The sequence below is a fragment of the Phascolarctos cinereus genome, unplaced genomic scaffold (assembly GCF_003287225.1).
Source record: "Phascolarctos cinereus isolate Bilbo 61053 unplaced genomic scaffold, phaCin_HiC Scaffold_3;HRSCAF=262, whole genome shotgun sequence".
In the NCBI taxonomy this organism is placed as follows: Eukaryota; Metazoa; Chordata; class Mammalia; order Diprotodontia; family Phascolarctidae; genus Phascolarctos; species Phascolarctos cinereus.
In genome coordinates, this window is record NW_027555736.1 from 224040929 (window position 1) to 224063411 (window position 22483).

A 22483-nucleotide genomic window follows, 5' to 3' on the forward strand; every position below is an offset into this window, starting at 1 on the left:
TCCTATCCTCCCAGTCCCCATGGCTCTCTACCAAGGTGTCATCCTCGACTCTCTCTCACTCCCTGTATCTAATCTATTGCCAGGACCTGTCATTTTCATCTTTGTAGCAGTGGATAGAATATAGAGATTGGAACCAGGAAGACTCATCTTCATGAGTTCAAATCAAGTCATATAACCCCATTTGCCTCAGTCCCTCATCTGTAAAATGAGCTGGAGAAAGACATGGCAAATCGCTCCAGAGTCTTTGCCAGGAAAACCCCAAATGGGGTCACAAAGAGTTCAACATCAATGACACAACTCAACAATAACATCTCTCTGTTGCTACTGCCGCTGCCCTGGTGCAGGCTCTCATCTCCTCACTCCTGGACTGTTGCAATAGCCTACTAGTCTGCTTGGCACAAATCTTTTCCCACTACAATCTATTCTCCACTCAGCTGCTAAAGTAATATTTTTCTAAAGCACAAGTCTCCCATGTCATTTCCTTTTCCTCTGCTTAGTAAACTTCAGTGGCTTCTTATCACCTACAGGATCAAATAAAATCTCATGCTATTCAAAGTCCTTCAAAACTTAGCCTCTGCTCCATTTTTCAGTCTTCTTACACCTTACAGTGCAAACTGCTCCCCCACCCCACCTCAGTCCCCTGTACTCTTCAATCCAGTGACACTGGCCTCCTCGATGTCCCTTGAACAAGATGCTACAAGCATTTTAAATGGCCTTCTCCCTCCCTCCCTCTTCCCCTCCCCCGCCCATGCCTGGTATGTTCTCCCTCCTCATCCCTGACTCCTGGGGTCCTTGGCTTCAAATCCGCCCATTCTTGGTATTTCTCCCTCCTCATCCCTGACTCCTGGGGTCCTTGGCTTCAAATCCCAGCTAAAATCCCACCTTCTACAGGAAACCTTTCTCAGTCTCTCTTAATTCTAGGTGCTTCCCTTTGTTGAGTATTTCCAATTTATCCTGTAAGAATGTCTTATCAGAAGGACTTCATATGACAAGTAAATAGTAATGTTTAGTTCATTATAAGTTTCTAAATAATGGAATTGAACTATGGTGTGTTATTTCTGCCCAAATAATTTGTATGGATATTCTGAATGTAACTAAACAAACCTTTGAAAATAATAATTTATGTTTGAAAAGTAGGGGAAAAGAACCTTATTGTCTAATTTTCCTACCTATTCTCCCTGCAGAAAAGATGAAAAAATTTTGATAACTGATTCCTCTTTATTGTTTTCTCAATTAATAAAGCTAAATTAGTAGGGCAGCATCCTAAGTTTTTGTCGTTCAGTCTTTTCAGATGTCTGACTCTTCATGACCCCATTTGGGGTTTTCTTGGCAAAGGTACTAGAGAAATTTGCCATTTTCTTCTCCAGCTCATTTAACAGAAGAGGCAACTGAGGTAAATGGGCTTAAGTGACTTAGCCAGGGTCACACAGTTAGTGTCTGAGTTCATATATGAACTCGGGTCTTCCTGACTCCAGGCCCAGCAGTCTATCCACTGTACCACCTAGCTACCACATGTGGAGTATGAAGTGTCAAAAGAGAACTACATTTCAAATCAAAGAATTAGGGTTTGAGTGCACACTCTACTACTTTGGGCCTCGCTTTCCTCATCTGTGAAATGAAGTGGTTGAACTAAATCAGGAATTCTTAACTTTTTTTGTCTCATGGACCCTTTTAACAATCTGGTAAAACTTATGGACTCCTCAGAATTATGTTTTTTAAATAAAGAAAACAAAATACATAGGATAGCAAAAGAAACAAATTATATTGAAATAGTTATTTAAAAAAAAAGGTTCACAGACTCCAGGTAAAAGAACCTTTGGATTAGATGTTTTCTAAGGTTCTGTACTGTTTTAAAGATTCTTTGCAGAAATGCTCCTTATAATTGAGTGAGTAGATTGGAACAGAGCAGTGCTGGTTCTTTTTGGCTTAATAGAATCTGCTTTTTGGATAAGATTTAGATTAGAGTTGAATGGGTTCCTTTATTCTTGAGAAACCAATGATACCTCAAGAAGATTGAGCAATATTTAAGCTTGAAAATGGGTAATTAATTTTTGATTTTGTTGGTTTCCCACAGATTTTATTTAGCTATGATATTTGACTCCATTTCCTGTTTAAGATTTTCTTTTTTTTTCAATCCGGTCTCAGACCAAACACTTGACACTTACTAGCTGTGTGACCCTGGGCAAGTCACTTAACCCCAGTTGCCTTAAAAAAAAAGATTTTCTTTTTTCTTTGTGTTGTTTTGTTGTTGCTTATTGATAATAGCAGGAGGGAACAGCAAATGTAGCAAGATTAAGTTGAATCATTCCCTGTAAACAGCAGGGATTACTTCTTGGGATGCAACAAAAAAGGGACGTAGATTGTCCATGTTGGAATGTCTTCGACTCTGCCTCATCATTATGCCTACCCCTCACCTGAAGAGCTTGGTTTGCTATCGTCATTATTTGACGATATTCTTACCATTACGTATTGTTTATGCTGATGGAGCTCCTGGGTGGATAAGGTGTCTATCTTACTGAAACTAAATTTTATCTTATATTTGCTTACCTCCTGTAGGGTTGTTAAGCAAGCAAAATAATATGTGTGGAAACATTTTATATTTGATAAAGTGCTTTAGAAATGGAAGACTGTCAAATTTGGAATTCCAAAACTTGTGGGAGTGAATGTTGAAAGCTAAAAATAAATAAATTTATATTAAAAAAATAAAAAATAAAAATAAAAATAAATGGAAGACTGTCTTTGCATAAAATAGTTGCCAATTTATGTTTAGGAGAGACTTGCCTGTTTTTTAGAAAAGTGTTTACATTTTTGATCTTTGCCAAAAGGATAATTGAACTAAATTTCATATAGTCATACTTTTCTGGTTCTATATATGTCCTCCTCTAATGTATTTCCCTCAAAGGAATTCATATTTTTCATAAATTTTTACTCAAGCTCAGATTTTTGAATACAAAAATGGACCATCCCATACTTGCTCTTATAAACATTGTCCAAATAGCCCATTGCTCATATAGAGTTTTCACCTTGCCGTTTAGCTGTTTGTGTTTCTTCTGTTTCCATCATCTGTTTGTCTTATTACCTGATTCAGTGTGATTATGCTTCCTAAGTCTCTTAATTCTGATATTGTCTTAACCTGCCTTAAACTTTGATAAAAACATAAAGGAAGAATTTTGGCTCTATTTGGGGGAAATAATGAGGCTTCAGGAAAGAGTGAATCATTACTGCTAAAGATAATATCTGAATTATGTGGTCTAACTTTTATGTAATTAAGGAATCAAACTGACTAGGCTAAGCAGTTCATTCATGTTGAAGAGGGGGTAGATAAAATGCCCCTTGAAATGTTAGCCTTTGGTAAGAGAGTGGGAAGACAGTCTTCAGAAGAAAGACAAGTGGGGCAGCTAAATGGCGCAGTAGATAGAGCACAGGCCCTGGATTCAGGAGGACCTGCGTTCAAATGCGGCCTCAGACACATAACACTCACTAACTGTGTGACTCTGGGCAAGTCACTTAACCCCATTGCCTAACAAAAAGAACAAATATTTTGCTATTCCTAGGTATTTAAGGTAACTCACCTAAATATTCTCTAAGCTGTACAAACTGGCTGAGAGAACAATTCTGAAGAGAAACTTCATGTTGTAGATGAAACAGGAGATGATTGCAGACTTTTCTATTTAGCATTGTCCCCTGGCATGTGTTCTCCCCTGTGTGAAGGAAGACCTTGAGTTTTAATCTACTCTGAAAAAGTGTTTCCTTACCACCCCCTACTTGTTCTATCTATGCATTTTTTTTTCATTTTCAGGAAAGTTCCTGTGCTTTTTAGGAGTGAGTCCATATGGGAAGACTCTGTCTAACCTCATAAATTGTATACAGGAGTTACTGTGTTGAGAGGCAAGTTCTGTTATGAGAGCCATGGGGTGAAGTGTTCATGGAGGATTCCCTTGTAAAGGAAGCTGATCTTGTGTAAGAAAAACCTTTGGCACAAGACAGGTTTACTATTATGGTGGAATGCAAGTTCTATTTTTGATTGTGTTCTATTCTCAAGCTGTAAAAGAGGAAGGTGTGTGGATTTTTCCGTAGAACAAAACACTAAGCTTTTCTTTTTATATGCCTCAGACTGACTAAACAGAGTAATAACATCTAGACTCAATATTTTTGCCTTTCTCAGTTGCCAGCGGATGTTCAAAGTTGAGAATAATATAAGTATTTTCCAAGGGAAAAAAATACCTACTATGTGCCACACAGTATAGATATCTGTGACCTCAGTTTACTTTGTAGACTCAGCTTGCCTGCAAATTCTTCAAGGTCAACATGAGAAAATCTCTTGTCAATTTGGCTGATTATGCTCACTTAAAATACTAAGTCAGGAACTCAGGGAACTTTCAGAAGGCTCTTGTGAAAGATGTGGCAAAACAGTGTATTGCTTTTGTAAGAGATGATTTTCTTTTTTTATTTTAGAGGTGTGGTGTATTGTCAAACATCCCCTCCTTTTTGAAGTATTTATTTATTTATTGGCTAGGCAGTGGGGTTAAGCGACTTGCCCAGGGTCACACAGCTCATAAGTGTCAAGTGTCTGAGGCTGCATTTGAAATCAGGTCCTCCTGACTCCAGAGCTGGTGCTCTGTCTGCTGTACTCCCTAGCTGCCCACCTTTTTGAAGTATTTAAAAGGATGTTGATTTGTATCTCACCCTATAACTGTTTCCAGTATTCTAACAAAATATGCTTTATAGCTTTTGTTTGTAAATTGTTAGTGTAGTAAGTACACATATAATCATGTATATAATAACATATAAAAAACATACTCTTTAGGAGGGGGTATTAAATAGTTTTTATTCAGTGAACACCTGCGTATTACTTAAGAAATTCTGAATTTAATATTAGAAGAGTGACAAGTTTAAGTATTAGTGTACTTTAACCTTCTTAGTCAATTAGTTGATTTCTTTTCTGAACTGGTTGGTGTTCACTCTTGTGACTGACCTAGCACTACTCTTTTTTCCATGGGACTGCTATTAACACTCCTTCTCCACTTCTGGAACTCAGGATAATGATACCAGATTGTAGATGTATTTGCTACAAGAAATAGGGCCACTTTATGTGGTATATCACTTGTAAGTCTTTTTAAAGGTGAAGGGCAGAGGGGAATAAAGGAAGAGAATAAAGAAAGGACACTTGAAAAGTATATTCTACATGCTACCTTACTATATTCACCATGTCTTAGTCCAAATATATATATATATATATATATATATATATATAATATATATATATATATATATATTTCTTTTCATTCTCTTCCATGAGTACTTACAATTTATTCATTTACCTATTTCTTCTCATAAATTTTTTTCAGCTTCATATATTTTAGAAGGAAAATCAGGAATAAAGGGTTTTCCCAGAAAAATAATTCACCCACACCCCTCTGCTTTTAATAGAGCACCCAAATGGCTGGGACTAAAGGAGATAGGGCTGAGGGTGGGAAGATCTATTCAGTCACTTTGGAAGCCACCTTCTTCTCTTTCATTTCCTCCCTTTTTCTTCGCTGTCACTTTCCCTTTCTTAAAGAAAGCCATTTGCTGGAAATGTCACTAAAAGGAATCGCTAAGAAAAAGGAAAACTTTCATATCTTCATTTCTGAAGGAGAGAAACATTAGGCTAATTTTGTTACATAGTGGTCTGTAACTGTATCTGTGTGGTGTCTTTTTAGTAAATGAGTGTAAGAATCTTGAAAATTATTAAATAATGCTGCCAGATGCTAGATAGTCTCATCCAGTTTCTCCCATCTCCTACCCCCACTTTTAGGTATAATTTTTTTTTTCAGAAAAGAATGGCTGTGAATTATTGAAGTAAATAGGCTGTTTTTGTTCTCTCCTAGTTTTATTTTTACTCTTTTTCTCTTTTAAATCTACAAAATCCACATTACCCAGAATATTGAAGTAAGAAAATTGGCTTTAAAGGGAATAATTGACATCTTTGTTTTGTAGATTGGCTGTAAATCATGCAGAAATCCTTCAAGATAGTTCATATTTAAATGTATTCTATAAAAAATATAAGAAAAAAGAAATTCCCATTTTTTTGCAAGAAATTATTTCCCTTGAGTGAAAGGGACCTTGCAATATGATTACTTATTGGTATGTGTTTACTAGAAGAGGGATTTTTATATTTTGGAATTGTCAGTACAGATAAATTTCTGCTTTTGTAACAAAACAACTATGCTGAAATTTTTAACTGACATTAGTAGTTTGTCTTTTTAGGAGATCATGGAATAAGAGCCTGGGAAGAGCTAATTGTGGGTTGAGCATAGGTTCTTTAAAACAGGAGCTATTAATTTGAAATGTTTTTCATTTCTTTTGGAGGAGACTAGTGCCTTCACTGTTAGCATCCTCCTATCAATGGCATTACAATCATGTGAGAACTGGAATTTTATTTGTCCTGTCAGCTCACTAACATGGTTAACACAATGTGATCTATACATATTCTTTTCTACCAGATCTCAAATCTGATGAATAGACATCTTGGGTCAAACACAAGATACCACTTGGGGTGGGGTGGGGGGGCAGGATGGAAAAAACCCAGATAGGAAGAAACAAGAGTTATCTGACTGGGAAGGAGGTACTTAGTAGAGACTAACACTTTTCTGCCGCCACCATTTTGGGAAACATTATGCATGATACTAAAATGCCCCTTTTTAATCACTGTTCCATTATGTCAAAATGTGAGATCTCAAAGAAAGAAGTATTAAAAGTTGTTGCAGTACTCCAAATGAGAGGTGTGAAGTGGTAGCTGTATGAGAGTGGTAAGAATGCAACAGTTATGAAGGTAGAATCAACCAAATCATATCCTGATTGGTTATAGAAGGTGAAGGTAAGAATGAAAACCTAAAGATGACTTCTAGGTGGTGAAATCTGGGTGGTAACCCTTGACAGAAAAAAGATGTTATGAATGGGTTTAGAAGGAAAGATACTGAGTTGTCATTCATTTGAAATACCTATATGACATCCAGGTAGAGATGTCCAGCAGACAATTGGAGATATGGGTCTAAAACTGAGGAAAAGGATGAAGGTCTTTTGGGGTTTGGGAGTTATCTATATAAAAATGATACTTGAGCCCAAGGGATCTGATGAGAGAGCAACATTTGTTCTTGGTGCTGTTCTGGATGCATTATAAAATGAGTTACTAGATATGAATCCTCATCTAGGAGCTGACAAAGACAAATATAATTAATGCAGAGATTAATCAGGGCACTGAGGAGATAAAGACAGAAATGAAACAGGCACTGTCCTCACTGAGGTTACATTCTACAGGGGAGGACAATATATGCGAAATAAATGCAAGGTAAAAAGGGGTGGGGGGGGGACCCCATGCAGCTCTGGGGTTTATGAAAGGTTTCATTTAGAAAGTGTCATTTGAACAAAGTTTTGAAGGAGACAAAGTATTCCAAGCGTATTCTAGGCACGTGGATCAGCCAGTGCAAAGACTTAGTGTTCAAGGAAGGAAAAAAACATCGATTTATCTGGATTGTAGAGTGCAGGAAGGGGAGTAATTTATAATAAAGGTAAGTTTGGGCCAGGTTATGAGGGACTTTTAAAAACTAAAGAGTGGAGCTTTTCTGTTATGCTAGAGGCATTAGAGAGGCATTGGTGTTTGAGCAGGGCAGTGACATGGTCAGATCTGCTCTCTAAGAAAGTCAGTTTGGCTCTGTGAGTAGAGAGAAAGAGACATATTAGAGATTTTGTGAAGGTAAAAACAAAAATATTTGGCAACTAACAAGATATGGAGGGGTGAAGGAGAACGAACAATAAAGGAATAACGCCAAGGTTGTGAGCTTGGGTAACTAGTAGGGTGGTAGTACCCTCTGAAAAATTGAGGAGGGGGAGAAGAAGAGGGTTTGGGGAGGGGAAGATAATGAATTCAGTTTGGCACATGGTTCAGTGTGAGTTGCATAAGGATCTTAGTTTCAAATATCTAATAGAAACTGGAGCTGGATATGTGGATTTAGGAGGCATCTGTGTAGAAGTCAAGTCAAATGAGCACGCATTTATGAAGCACTTATTATGTCCCAGGCACTGTGCTAAGTGCTGGGAATACTAAGAAGCAAAAAACAGTGCCTGCTCTTAAGGAGTTTATATTCTAATGGGAAAAGACAACACGTAAAAGGGAGTTTAAAGGGAAGTAAATCCTAGAAGCTGGTGAGGTCACTAGGTGAGAACAGAAGATGGTTCAGGACAGAACCTTAGGAAGAGGGCACGATACCAAAGAAGAACTAGTATAGGAGGCTAAAAAGGAGTGGTCAGACAGGTAGGAGGAGAACCCAGAGAGAGCAGTTCTATGAAACCTCAGAGAGGAGAAAGTATCCAGGAGGAAAGCAGTGGTCATATGCCACATGCTGCTGAGAGGTAAAAATAAAAGGATAAGGACTTTAAAAAGACCAGTAGATTAAGCAATTTAGACTGCTCATTAATAGTGACTGTAGATAGAGCATATTCAGTTGAGTAATGAGGTCGGAAGACAGATTACAAAGGATTTAGAAGTTGGAGACAATGAGTGTAGACAGCTTTTTCTAGGGATTTAGCTATGAAAGGGAGGACAGATAGAGATGATAGGGTCCACTGAGGATTTTCTCCTGGGTAGAGGAAATTTGGGCATGTTTGTAGGCAACAAGGAAAAAACTAGTTGATGGGGATATATGGAAAATTAGAGAGAAAAGATGATTATGGGGGCAGTCTGCTGGAGAAGATACAGAGCCATCATAATGTTGTCACACAAAATATTTGCTGTATGTTGCATACAGATAATAGAACGTTTTTTGTTTTGAAAAATGAAAATCAATTGGGTCAGTTAATATTAATAGAGGAAATCACCACATCATTATGAGTTTTTCAGTTAATCAAAAGAACTCAAGTTAGCACAGATTTTGCCAATACCCTCCTAGTTTTACTATCCTTCAGAAACCCTCTTCATTCTTGAGTCAGTCATTCAGTCAGTAAACATTTATTTAGCACATAGTATGTACTAGGAGCTCTGCTAAGCGCCTGTGTATTCAAAAACCACATCATTCCTAGACGACCAGCTGAATTATGCTCTGTCTACAAATACCATAGTGACATCTGCATGTGTTGCCAAGTTTTCAAAGAGCTTTACATCCATCATTTAGCTCATTTAAGCCTCACGACAGTCATGTGAGGTAGGTGCTGTGGGTATGGCGATTTATTTCCCTTTTACACATGATAAGGAAAAGGCTTAAGAGGTAGGTAGGGTGATTTGTTCATGGGCCCATAGCTAGTAAGTATCAAACCCGATTCTCCCTGACTCCCAAGTCTGGCGTTCTCTCTACTGAGTCACAGTGGTTGACTGGTTCTGAATCCAAGTGCAAAGGAAGATAACAGTATTTCAAGGGATAGTCCTTGATTTGTGGATGATTTTGTTCATGTATGTTTTTCCTCAATGTTTTACAGGCAAAGAATGTGTACAACAGCTAGCTGAAAACACTAGGTATTTCAGAAGGCGATTGAAGGAGATGGGCTTCATCATCTATGGAAATGAAGATTCCCCTGTGGTGCCTTTGATGCTCTACATGCCAGCTAAAATTGGGTAAGTCATAAAGCAGTCTGTTGAAAAGGCCCTTGCTGAACTTCAGGCAGCTAATGAGAATATATATTATTTTCTGGAGTATATGCTGTTGGGGAAATTCTTTAGCTTCTTTATTAACAGAAGTAAAATAGCCTCTACTTCCTAAAGATTTTACAAATTCAGTAGATTCAGAGTTAATAATTTATTAATTCAGCAAGCGATTGTTGATTGCTTTATATATTTATAGAACTGCAGGAGCTACTGTGGTGTCGGGATGTTTGGGAAAGCATTGTGGAATAGTAGAAAGAACCCTGAACTTGAAATAAGATCTGGCTTCTGCTATTTACTAGCCATGGATAGCACAGCCAGTATTTTACTTCTCTGAATTTCAGTTTACTCCTTAGTATTCATACTACCTACCTCACGAGACTGTTGCACAAGCACTTTACTAATCTATGCAGCTGGCAGGTGTAGTTTCCAGAATTATTAATATAATATGACTGTTTTTTAAGCGCATTTGGCATAGATACCCAAAGCTTGTAAGGACCTTGAGTCATCTAGCCCAGTTGCCTGTTTTCAGTAAGGACTACATCTAAACTATTCCAGAAAGATAAATAAAATTATATAAATTATAAAGCATTTATTTACAAAGAGAGAAAAACAATGAAGCTCTGGAATGAAATGAAGAAATAGATGGGTTTAGGGGAATAGATTGAGCAAAATAAAATGTTTTTACCTCCATATAATAGTGAGACACTCCTGACTATTTTTTACTCCTATCATAGAATATTGACACTGCAAATGCTAGAGAGTAGTCGGCTGGGTAAGGTCTAGAGAAAACTCGTGACTAGTGCTGCTGTTAAAGGACTAGTAAAACAATAACAGCCACATTATGCGATGACTAATACTGATAAACTTAACCCTTCCCAGCAAAACAAAGATCTAAGACATCTCCAAAGGCCTCATGATGGAAAATGCTATCCACATCCAAAGAAAGAACTGTGGAGTTTGAATGCAGATCGAAGCATACTATTTGCTTTTTTTTTTCTTCTGTTGAGTTTTGTTTCCTCTTTCTGGTGGTTCCTCCTATTGGTTCTAATTCTCACTTACAACATCACTAATGTGAAAATATGTTTAATAGGAATGTATATGTATAGCCTATATCAGATTGTGCACCGTCTTGGGGAGGGTGGTGGGGAGGAAGGGGAAGAAAAATTTTAAACTCAAAAGCATATGGAAGTGATTGTTGATAAATAAAAATAAATTAATAAAAAATATGATAAAAAAAAGAAAATGCAATTCTCCACAAAAAAGGGACTAGTAAAGAACAAAATTTTTTTCATTTTAAAGAAGTTTGAACAACTTAAAAAGAAAAGTTGTTTGTTTTTAAACTGTGCTCCATCAACATGAACAAAAGAAAAAAGGACATTTAATTAAGCAAACACCAGAATCTCCATGGATATTTGACCCAGGGTTCTACTTAGACAAGATTTAGATGTGCAATCAATAGCCTATACCAGAAGTGAGCCATGTTGCTACCACAACACTCCAGAGTACAGGCAGAACCAGATTAAAATGTAACTGGAAATTAAACAAAATAAATAAAAAGTGCAATATAACATACATAATATTAATAACTGGTTCTATGAGTTAATATGCATTCACAGGCATCTTTATGTACACTCTTGTGGTTCTGTTTCTATTTGATTTTGACACCACTGGCCTCTACCACCAGCTTGGCTTCAGGTGGAAGGGGGATGAATAAATAGACCTGTGTGATCTCCTAAAGCCGGGTGATGAACTGGCCCTGGAAACAAAAGGAAGAGCTTAATTTCAAAGGCAATCTTGTTCTCAAGCTAATCAAAGAAGTTCAGAGTCTGGAGTTATTTTCAATTCTAGGGGCTAAGCCACTTGGCCAACCTGGTAGCTCAAAAACAAACGTGTAAAAGCTGGGCAATAACTTGATCGCCTGCTAGGTGTGAAATCTGCCAAACCTCTCATTCCAAGGTCCTGGGTTTATACTTGGGTTCATTTAAGCCCTGTGGGTCACTGTAGTATATCAGAAAGATATAGGTTACAAATCCATTTAAACCAGCCCTGCTAGAAAACCCCTGTCTCTGCCAAATATAATCTTTCAGCTTTGTGAGTGAAACCATTTGGGGGTAAGACCACCTCAAGGAATGAACAAAAGAAGCCTTTGTATCCTGTCAGCTCTACAGCTAAAAGAAGGCAGTGAGTGATTCAAAAGAGTCTCTAGTGCATAGTCCACCAAAGAGGACAGCAGGAGCCTTAATCCTTTTCTTTTTCTTCCTGACTTTCTTCCTTGTTTTCTCCTCTTTTAGTGCGTTTGGACGGGAGATGTTAAAGCGGAACATCGGTGTGGTTGTGGTGGGATTTCCTGCTACCCCAATTATTGAATCCCGAGCTAGGTTTTGCTTGTCAGCAGCGCATACCAAAGAAATACTTGATACTGTAAGTTTCCCGATCTTGGGCATGTTTATCATGATGATCATTGTCTTATATGGGTCTAGATATAATGGAATTATTCATAAAATTACCCCGATTAATTCATTTTTGTACCTCAGTTTGAGTAGTGTCCAAAACAGATGGTGGTGATACACAACTTTTTACATTTCGCTCCTAATACCTTCTTCCTTAGATCAGACAAGCAGGACGGTATTCTGACACCCAAAGAACATGTCCCCTTGTTCTCATAAAGGATCTAAACATGACATAATTTTGAGTCCCCTTCTTCTCTGGTCATCCTCATCTTAATCTATCCCCTTATTTTAACAGAAAGGAAATGTGGTGCCCCGTGGTAGACCACTAGTTTAGTGGTAGAGATGAGACTTCAACACTAATACCCTGACTCCCAGGTCCTCGGTCCTTTCTTATTTACAATATTGAATACTTCCTATAATTAGTTGCAGTTCCATTAATCCTAAAGAGCATTTGAGAGGAAGAAAATGCCTGTAATATTGCAACCACTTATTTTATATTTTAAATTTTCCAAATTCCTAGGGTTTTCTAAAGATCTCTTTTCTTACTTTAGCGAAGCAAAATGACTAGGATCTTTGAAACTGTGCGTTTTGTGTAAGTTCTTACATTTGGCAGCTACCTTATTTAACTTTGAGTTTAGCTCAGTGATCCTCTATGTTCTGATTTCTGTGGTCTCTTTAATCCAGTTTCTGAACCCTGCCTTGGGAATACTATCACCTCCCATTCTGTAAAGACATAAGGGGGGAGAAATCATTGAGCTCCAAGCTCATGTAGATTTAATGCCTCATGCTAGATTTTAAGTAAGTCAGTTGCATTTGACTTTCTGGTCTGCCCTTGTACTTTCCTTTTAAGCAGGGATTATGAGAGTACATTGCACATTTCTGATACGACTGTGGCTATAGAGAAAAACATGACCAACTCCGGGAAACAATTTATGCTTGTTCAGTATAACTATCCGATTTCTGATGCAGTTAAACTGCATTTGAAATGTTCACATCTCATGGCCTTTGATGGAAATAGGCTCTTCTCTTTGGTTAAGCCTATTATGAAATAAAATAAAACTCAAATTCAAATTACATACTCTGAACGATGACTTTTTCCAACAAAGCTGCATAAGTTAGATTTGTTTTAAGGGATTAAATTTCATTGACTTTCATAACCTATATATTTATATATCAAAGATGTTGTTAAAGAACAAGCTGGGATGGCACTGTAATAGTTCATTTACTTCTAATCCATGGGAAATTCTTATATGGTCTTCATTTCTCCCTCGTTGAGATAGTATAAGTAGAATGTAATTATTTGGTGATTTTACTGATTGAAGCAAGAATTACCTAAAAAGTACTTGAAATCATTGTTCCTAAATGAGCTTGGCCACCTCTAAGTCAATGCAAATATTCCAAAATAAAAGAATAAAGGGAAGAGCAGGGGACTAGGCCAGTGGAAGGGTTACCTGGAATATTCCCTCCTCCCATCTACTCCATTCAATGCTATCATTAACAGCATGGTGTTTTCCTAAGAAACCATTCTATCCAGTGATTCAGAAGTTCAGGGTAGACTATTTGTTATTAAATGGTGACATATATGTAATGCTTCCTTATTCCTGTTTTTATTAAATAAACCCACGCAATGGGCATTAGTTTTCAGTTACAATTTATAGATGTTTTATGTAAATAGAACTTCCTTGCCTGGAATATTTGGCATGGGATCAGAGGGAAACCTTGAAACCTGTATCCCTTTGGGCCAGTGTGGGTTTTTGCTTTCATTTTATGGTGATGAAAAATATTACACTCTTCTGAAGTCAGAGTTCACAAATGCCATTTCCTTTGTGGTCTTGGCAAGTCACGTGGTCTTTTTCTTTTAAATTAATAAAATCCTAAATCAGAGTTTAGGAAAAAATGGTTAATGGACTTTCCCAGCCGAAATTCAAACTTAAATTGTTTCCATATGGGGCTTGTAGTTCAATATCTTCTTAAAGGTGCCCACTGTTCTCATGGCAAAGTTCAGTTTTTAGTAACCTCCCGTATTTTCTCCATTTTGGAATGAAGAATGTCTTTCTCTGCTAAGCCTAAGAAGCTTGGGGGCAGCTATTTTATTTTTTTCTTATGTATTTTTTAAGAGAAACATTCCTTTTTATCTAAGATAAATAGTTCAGTTTAACATTAATGTCTTTTGTAGTAACTAACAGTTAATCCTTTGAAGGAAGAGGGTATGAAAACCAGAATCTTTCAGAATAATGTTATTGCCACAGGGCTAGAAAGAAGATATTCATTCAACCCATATTTGGTAAAAACTTGGGGATTAGTGAAGGGGAAGGACACATTGTGGAATATGGTTTCCCTGGGCCTGGGCCTGCCAAAAAATATCTCTATCACCTCTCATTAGAGACACAAAAGGCAGGCCACTTATCTCTAGAAGTTGTTCCAGCTCTCCTCTGATCAGATTAGCTAGTTAATACTTAGCAACTCCAAGGGATAAGGTACTAGACTAATGGTAAATTTTAGTTAAAGGAGCTTGGCCTCGCCTAGAAGATGTAACAAAAAGGTCCTAAGGCAGGAGTGCAAGCTTTGGGATATGGAATACTTGACAAGAGAGTAGAGTGCAAGCAACATCCCTTTTTCAGAAATCATCTGTTAAGAATGTACTTTACTTGGTGCTGAGCAAAGAGAATTAAAACAAAGTCTCTTCCCTCTGTTTACTCTACAGCCTTTACTGGTGCCATCCTTCTCACTCAGAGGGCTGCATTTGTGTTCATTGACTTAGAGTAAACGATTTTGCTAGCCATTTTGAGAATGTCCTGCTCTAGATCTGGTGCTTTGTGCTGCCATTCTCTGGAGGAAACTCCCACCATGTTAATTCCTCTGTCTCCACTAATAGCATTCAAAAGCTGATTAAGAAATTTTCCAGTTCTGTCTTAACTCATCTACTCATTTATAGGGAGGAAAAAATTCACTTGGGGGGGGCAGTTAGGTGACACAGTGGATAGAACACCGGCCCTGGAGTCAGAAGGACCCGAATTCAAATGTGACTTCAGACACATAACACCCAGTAGCTGTATGACCCTGGGCAAGTCACTTAACCCCATTTCCTAGCCAAAGAAAAAAGATATTCACTTGGGTTGAAACTTAAAAGTAGGAACAGAGAGGTATGGAGAAGGAAATTGAATGGACAAAACAAATAGTCAGAGATTATGAAAATAAAGGCAGACAAATGTGGGAAAGGAAGAGATGAGTAAAATATTGCATCTCATTTAAAACTAACTTCAGAGAAACTGGTTGAGAAGCTTGAGTCTCTTTTTTTTTGGTGAGGAAATTGGGGTTAAGTGACTTGCCCAGGGTCACGCAGCTAGTAAGTGTCAACTGTCTGGTCTGACACCAGATTTGAACTCAGGTCCTCCTGACTCCAAGGGCCAATGCTCTATCCACATGCACCACCTAGCTACCCCCAAAGCTTAATTCTTTAAAGAAAGTTTGAAATGTTAACTATCCAGTTGAAACTTTCATCTTTGAAACATTCTCCCTGTCTTCACCAGTTGAATTCCCAGCCATCCTTTAAAGTCCAAATCAAATGGTACTTCTTCCAGGAACCCCTCCTGGTAACATCCTTCCCTCTCAGGCCTCATATATCATGGTTTTGCAGCACTGACAAAAAATATATAATATGTGCTATCATATTTTATTCATATATCTCCCCTTATCCTTGAGGCCAGGAATCATGTTTTATCTCAACTTTGTAGTTTCCCCTAGTACTTATCATAGTACTTGACACACTATAAGTGATTAATAAATGTTAAATTTTTTTTGTAAGGAGGACCATTGTGGGGAGGGAATATGATTTTTTTTGACCAGTTTGGTGGTTAAGGTTTTGGTTTCCTTGTCTTTTCAACTTTGTTTCAGCAAGTCAGCAAATATTCATTAAATACATACTACATGCAAGGCAGTATGCTAACGATTAGAGGTACAAAGACAAAAGCAAAACAGTGCCTGTCTCACAAAAATTTACTAATCCCAAGAAAACAATGAATGATATCAGCCATTGGATTTTGATTATGTATTCATAGGTTCTCCAGCACATCCCGAATTTATGCCCCAGGTAAGCATCACACATTCTGATTTTCTAATGTCAGGTCTGCATGGAGGTTAATAGTATGCTCTCTACCTAATAGTGTAGTGGGTACTTTAGAGACCCACAAAAGAAAAACATAGTCCCCACCTTAAAAGAGACTAAATCTCTCTGGTTGTGACTGAAGAGAATTTGTTTTTTCTAGCTCTATGTCCAGACTGTTTTCCTGAGCACCAGAAGTATGCTAAACTCTATGGCCAAACCAAAAAAGTCAACATCAGCCATGTCCAATAAGGTCGCTGCTCCATAAATAACTATGGTGAAAGAGATATGCAAGTATCCTTCTGAATAGACTGATCGTTTTTTGTCTTTACTCTCATCAGGCACTAAAGGAGATAAATGAAGTTGGGGACCTGTTGCAGCTGAAGTATTCCCGTCACCGGTTGGTACCTCTGTTGGACCGGCCCTTTGATGAGACTACATATGAAGAGACAGAAGATTGAGCCCTCTTGGTGGCCTTTAAAGGACACCCTCCCTCACACAGGACAATATGTGGCCTTTCTGAGCCCAGTCTAGGAACCACACTTCTGTGGCTGCTTCACGTAAAAGACATTTTCTCACAATACTGAAGGTGACCACATCCAATCCAAATGGCATTTTGTAAATAGTGAAAGTTGTTTCACATTCTTTCTCTGCTACATCTCTCTTTCAAAGAAAGGTGTCTTATTCTTTGCCTTCCTACTCCGCCCCCCCAGTTTTGGAAGAAAAAAGGTTTTGTTTTATAGCCCTTGTCCTGGTGAAATCACGATATCCTAGCCTCCCTTTGGCTAACCCCCAAACCACTCCCTCCCCTCCTGCTCTGGTCCCAGGTAACCCTTCTCTGCACAGCTGTTATTGCTGCTGGTTACAGAGTGGTACCTGCAAAGAGAATTCACCGCACTCCTCCTCCTTAGGAAGCAAGTGCCTTCCACTTACCTCCCATCTAGTCTTTGAAAGTTATTAATGTTTAAACCCTAATTTAACCAGACAGATAATCAACCAAAGCTCTCTTTCTTTAGTTTTGTCTTTAAACACTTGAAACTTAGCTTTAATTTTAAGGTAACAAATGTTGCTGACAAGATCATTATGTAATTCCCCCTGACCATGGGCCTCCAAGATTTTGTCCAATATCCATTTTCATCCTGGCCACCAGATGTTTGCCATCAAATGTTTCCTTATGATATTCACAAACCTAGAGTATGTCCAAGCAGGACAGAATTTTCCCCCATTAAGCATGTTTAATATTTATGAGATAGCCATATCCCATTCCTATTTAATCTCCTTTTGCCAGTGAGACCCTTATTAGTGAAGTCAAGTTTCCAGTTTTGGTATTTCATGTACAAAGCTGCTCTACACTGTCAGGTGGTTGCTTGGCTATGAGACAGGGTTTTGTAAAAGGAGTGATACTGATAGGATCACAGAGAAGAGTACTGTTCATGTAATTGGCCACGGTTCATGAATCTCTTTCTTGCTGCTTCCTATATCTCAGAATTGTGGCTGTCCACAGGAAAAGCTGTTTCCGGTCAGGACTTAGAATGATTGGGTAAAAATAGGGATAAGTTCTCTGCCTGGAAACCATTCAGTATATTTCTATGAAAGGATTAACATTGCTACACTAGCTCTTTTTAAAAGCCCACTTCCTCCTTCTGGTTATATCCTGATCACTGTTTTCCTTTGTTGTTTTCCATCAAAACACCTACTGTATGAGAGAGATATATGGTTACCTTGGTTATTTCAACCTGCTTCTGATACTGAGAAACTTTCTTGTTTCCTTATTAGCTACCCTTTGTCCTTTTTTCTGGAGAGGATCGAATTCCTGAATTGGGCTCCTTGGACCCTCTGGCAAGGGGGCCTGCTTATATATAATCCATGTGCATCCCACAGCCAGAAAGCTCATCTTTCCATCATTCCAAAGCTATCCTAAGGGGAAGATGTTCTTGGCTTTATTATACCCAAAGTTTGCTTGTCTTTCCAAAAGATAAGGGACCATCAAGCACCACAAGGGAAGGTTGGGAAAGGAATGGAAAAGAGTACTTTGTGTATGGAATTTTGCACGTACGTGTGTGTGTGTGTGTGTGTGTGTGTGTGTGTGTGTGTGTGTGTGTGTGTTGAAACCATTTGTTTTTCTGGCAAACTTTGTCATCTCAAATTCTATCCAGGCAGCTTGTCATCAACTTTAGTATGTTTGTGAAGAAATGCTGTGTTGTTAAGTAGAAGGCAGAAAAAAATACTATTGATGGGGATGGGTTTGTTATTTGCTTTTACTGTATTAAATATGCTGATTTCCCTGATCCTCAAACTTAAAACCTTTGGGTAAAGTCCACAGTTTGGTGCTTTTTTTTTTTTTAGTTTGGAGAAAGTTGAGTGGAGGTGGAAAAGACTATATATAACATATATAAGTGAAGAAATGAAGAGTAACAGGAAGGGAAATAGTCCTTTGGCAAAAACCAAGCAAATAGCTGGCTTTTCCTAAATGAGTGCTTCCCCGCAATAGCACCAGTATGCCAAGCAGCAAGTTCTGCCCTTTAGTTGAAGAGACTCTCCAAAATTGCATACATAGACTTTCAAATCAGTGCATTTTTTTATCCTGCCTTTTACTTGGGATACATGGGGTGGTAGCAAATGAAAATATGTGACATTTTATGGCCAATTTTAAAAATTGATATTATTACAGTATGACAGTGTAGAACAAACTTAAACAAGTTTAAATTTAAACTATGATTTTATTTATGAGGGATAAAACCCTTGTATTTTCCAGAATTCCATGCTGCCTAAGAGAGGAACTGCTATTTTACTTCAACCTATGGAAGAATGAATTACACATAATGATTGGTTGTCTCCCTCCTTCATACTGTGATAATCTATAGTATAGTCAGACTTCTGGTATCTTTATTTAACTAACCGTTTTGAAATCATTAGGTCGATCTGTTGATTAATGAGGTGGAATCTGGCATACCAGTCATGACAGGACCCCCGATACACTGTGGTGTGAGAATCTGATGGGACTCTTTAAGATTGATGGATTAATCAGTTATCACCAAAGACTGGGATCCAAAGTACTATATTAAGCACTGCAAAATGGGCCATTTCCTCTTTCCTCCTCTGTACCTCCCCACTTCTCCTCCTGCCATCTCTTTAGTGAGTGACTTAATCTGCTTTGAAGTTCATATTATTTGGAGAAACGTCAAATCAGTCTCTGAGAAGTGAAGTTGTTGAATGCAAATGCAGGAGCTATTTCTCCCTACACACCCAGCAATGTGAAATCAGGTAGAACAAATAGGAAGGGTAGAGGTGGCAATCTCTTCTGTCTTCATTCATGCTTTCGCCAAACACTTCACAGACTGCTTGCTTCAACACCAATAAATGTAATGATTGTGAAGCATTCCTGGAGAGATTTCCTTTAGGAGTAGGACCTTGAAGAGCTTTCTATTTAGTTTTAGATGAAATGGTCTTCATTTCAGGAAAAATATATTTAGCTCTTGACCTTTAAGGTCGATTTATCTATGAACTTGCAGCCCAAGGACCCAACAGTGTTTTGTTCACTTAATTGAACCTTTGCCATTTATGGAGTAGTGTTTCCAAGTGAAAAGAAAATGATCACTTCTCAACATCTTTTCGGAGGAAAAGAAAAGGGGTATTACTTTCTGGAATTTCCCTCCCAACTTGCCACTCTGAACTCTGCTTTCTTAATTTACCCTCTTTTCTCACTCAAGTCCCTCTTTTTTTCCAGTTTCTTTTTTTCCTTCAAGGTTCTTGCCTTCAGAGAAAGCTGTTTATGGTGTTTTAGGATGAATATATTGGAAATTTTTTTTATTATAAATTGGGTGCAGGGCCTCTCCAAATGCATTTGGCCCAACTTCTTCAGGTTTTCTAATGGGCTGGCATCCTTTCTCCCCCTCCCTACTTAATATGAAATCGGCCTCCATATTTTCTGACCAATAATCATCTATCTAGCTGAATTCACTAAAATCTACATATGCCTCTTCTGCCTGTTGATGAATACAGGGAGAAAGTGTGATGAGGAAGTTTCCTAGTTCATTCAAAAGAAAACCCTTAAAGTATAATCAAGCTACCTCCATTTCTTTCTCTTCCAAATTGATAAGGAGACTGTCTCCCTCAATAAGATTGGATATGGTGGCCATGCTACCTTATTAATCACGTCATAAGTAGGGAAGAAAAATAGTTTAGTTAGTCTATCCTGGTTAGGATAGTATGGCGGCATGGTATAAAATATCCAAAGAAACATGGTTCCTATCGGGAGGCTCCAGGGTCAGTGGCTATAGAATAGTACTTTGGTGGGCTTTTGTTCCTTACAGTTCAGTTAAGACACTACCTACCTATTCCTTCTCCTGGTGCTCCATATGTTAAGTGATTTTTTGAAATTTCTGTTTGTATAACCTCACCCCATGTGATGTGAAATGGATGGAACTAAAGAAGTCCTTTTTCCTTGTGTGGTCTCATTCACAATGTGATTCATGGATTAGTGTTGAATATTCCATGCTGTTAAAATAGTGCAGGGTGGTACCAGTATATGGTGGGAGAACATCAGAATCAAGACTAGAAGACTCAGTATTGCTCAAGCCTTCCAAGCGTGGCTGCTGCCTGCTTTACATGGGGGCACAGCTGTCAGCATGCAATTCAATTCAATTCATCAAGCTAGGAGACTGAACCACACTTACCTGAGAGAGACAAGCATGTCTGCTCCCTTCTTGGCTTTACTAGTATGATATGTGGTTCTCAGACTCCCATGTGCATGACACAGGCAGAATTTGGCAGCTGTCTTTCTCCCTTATCATGCAGAACAAATGCCTGGAGCCGAGGAGTGATTTTTGTTGGATTTAATTTGATAGAAGATGTTGTTTCCTCTTCTGCCCTTTTTAGCTTCTCAAATTTCCTGAGTATGCCCTGCTATAGGCTGAATGCCTGATTTGGGGAGGGAACCAAAGGGGTTGGCTCATGTTCCTGTAGTTTGAATGCTGTGTTTTGTACCATAACTAGTGAGTCTAGAGTTATCTTGTTCCCATCCCATCCCAAACTTAAAGAAGGTAGGAAAGGGTATAGACAAGAAAGACTTTGTTTACTGTATAATGCACATCACAAATGGCCTTAAACTATGATTCTTTTTGGTATGATGTGTTTTCATTAACTGACCCTAAAGAATGCCGTGATTTTTAAACTGCAGGTACTGCATTCCTAATGAAGTGACACCTGCTGCTTTGTTCTTAAAGCAAGCGGAGGGATAGGGAGCAGTAGAAGGAAGGAGGAGGAAACTACCTCTTTTGCTTTCTTACTGTGTTCCCCTACTATGATCTCCATGGATGAGCAGGGAATATTCCTATGCATAAGGACACCTGATTTGGTTCAAAACTTGCTTCATGAAACATTCTATATCCAAGTCCTTCGTGCAAAGCTTGGTAACTTGGCCAGGAACAACTGGGGAAGAAAGAAGGGGAAATAGTAGGAAGAAAATTAGGGCTTCTCACTGCCTGGTATGGAGTAATGACTGAATTTTTCCTCGCTTGAACAGGAGTCTTGGTCTAGTAACTGGAAATGGGCTAGTGGTTGTAATGATAGGAGAAGCCCAGAATGTCACCCCAACCTCTTTCAAGCAACATCCCCATACAATCTTGAGGATCCCTCTCTGTATGAAGGCAGCTAACATAAGGAAGACAGGGGTAAAAGATATGGGTTAAGAATTAGGGAAACAGCCTTTTTTGGAACCTGAGGTGTCTAGTGGCCCAGATTTTTCCATTGCCATAGAAGAGAGGACAAAGTGGAATTGCAGGGAGTGGGGTGGAATTGTCCTGTCTAGTCCTATAATGTACATATATACATACCCTTGGAGGGAGGAGGGGGGATAGATTGTAAATATGAAACATTTTAAATAAAATTTTGTAACTGATTACCCTCTACCACTGAAAAATAAAGTATTTTATGCCAGATGATCTAATTTTTTTTAATTGTTGAATGACTGTGAAACTGGGTGCAGTGGGAGGGAACTGTTCATTCAGCTTCAAAAGTGCATGTTAAACCCGAAAGGGAAACTGCCTGGGATAAATAAGAACAATCCATGCAAATCTATTTGTGTTTTTGCCCAATAAAATATTCAGAAAGATGGGTTTTGGCTTCGTTCTTTAAAATCCTTTAAGTTTGTGAGTTTAGGAAAGAGGCTTTCCAGTGGGAAGAACAAAGGCTTAATGAGATTATTTGTGCATTTGCATCAAGTAATGTACAAAGCAGTAGCTGGTTCAATATAGGCTGAATTCTCAGTTGGGGTGTTGGGGACCTCTGTAGGTAGGTCAGTTGACCTGAAATGTA

General features: G+C 38.2%; 1 protein-coding gene across 1 annotated transcript in view; it reads left to right on the plus strand.

The window, feature by feature from the left end:
- SPTLC2 (serine palmitoyltransferase long chain base subunit 2) overlaps positions 1-22282 on the plus strand; it is a 150361-nt gene extending 128079 nt beyond the window's left edge. The window contains exons 10-12 of the mRNA XM_020986168.2: positions 9451-9586; positions 11908-12037; positions 16510-22282. Coding sequence (XP_020841827.1) covers positions 9451-9586; positions 11908-12037; positions 16510-16629 — 386 coding nt within the window. The 3' untranslated portion in view covers positions 16630-22282. The remainder of the gene's footprint in view (positions 1-9450; positions 9587-11907; positions 12038-16509) is intronic.
- Positions 22283-22483: the final 201 nt, after the last annotated feature.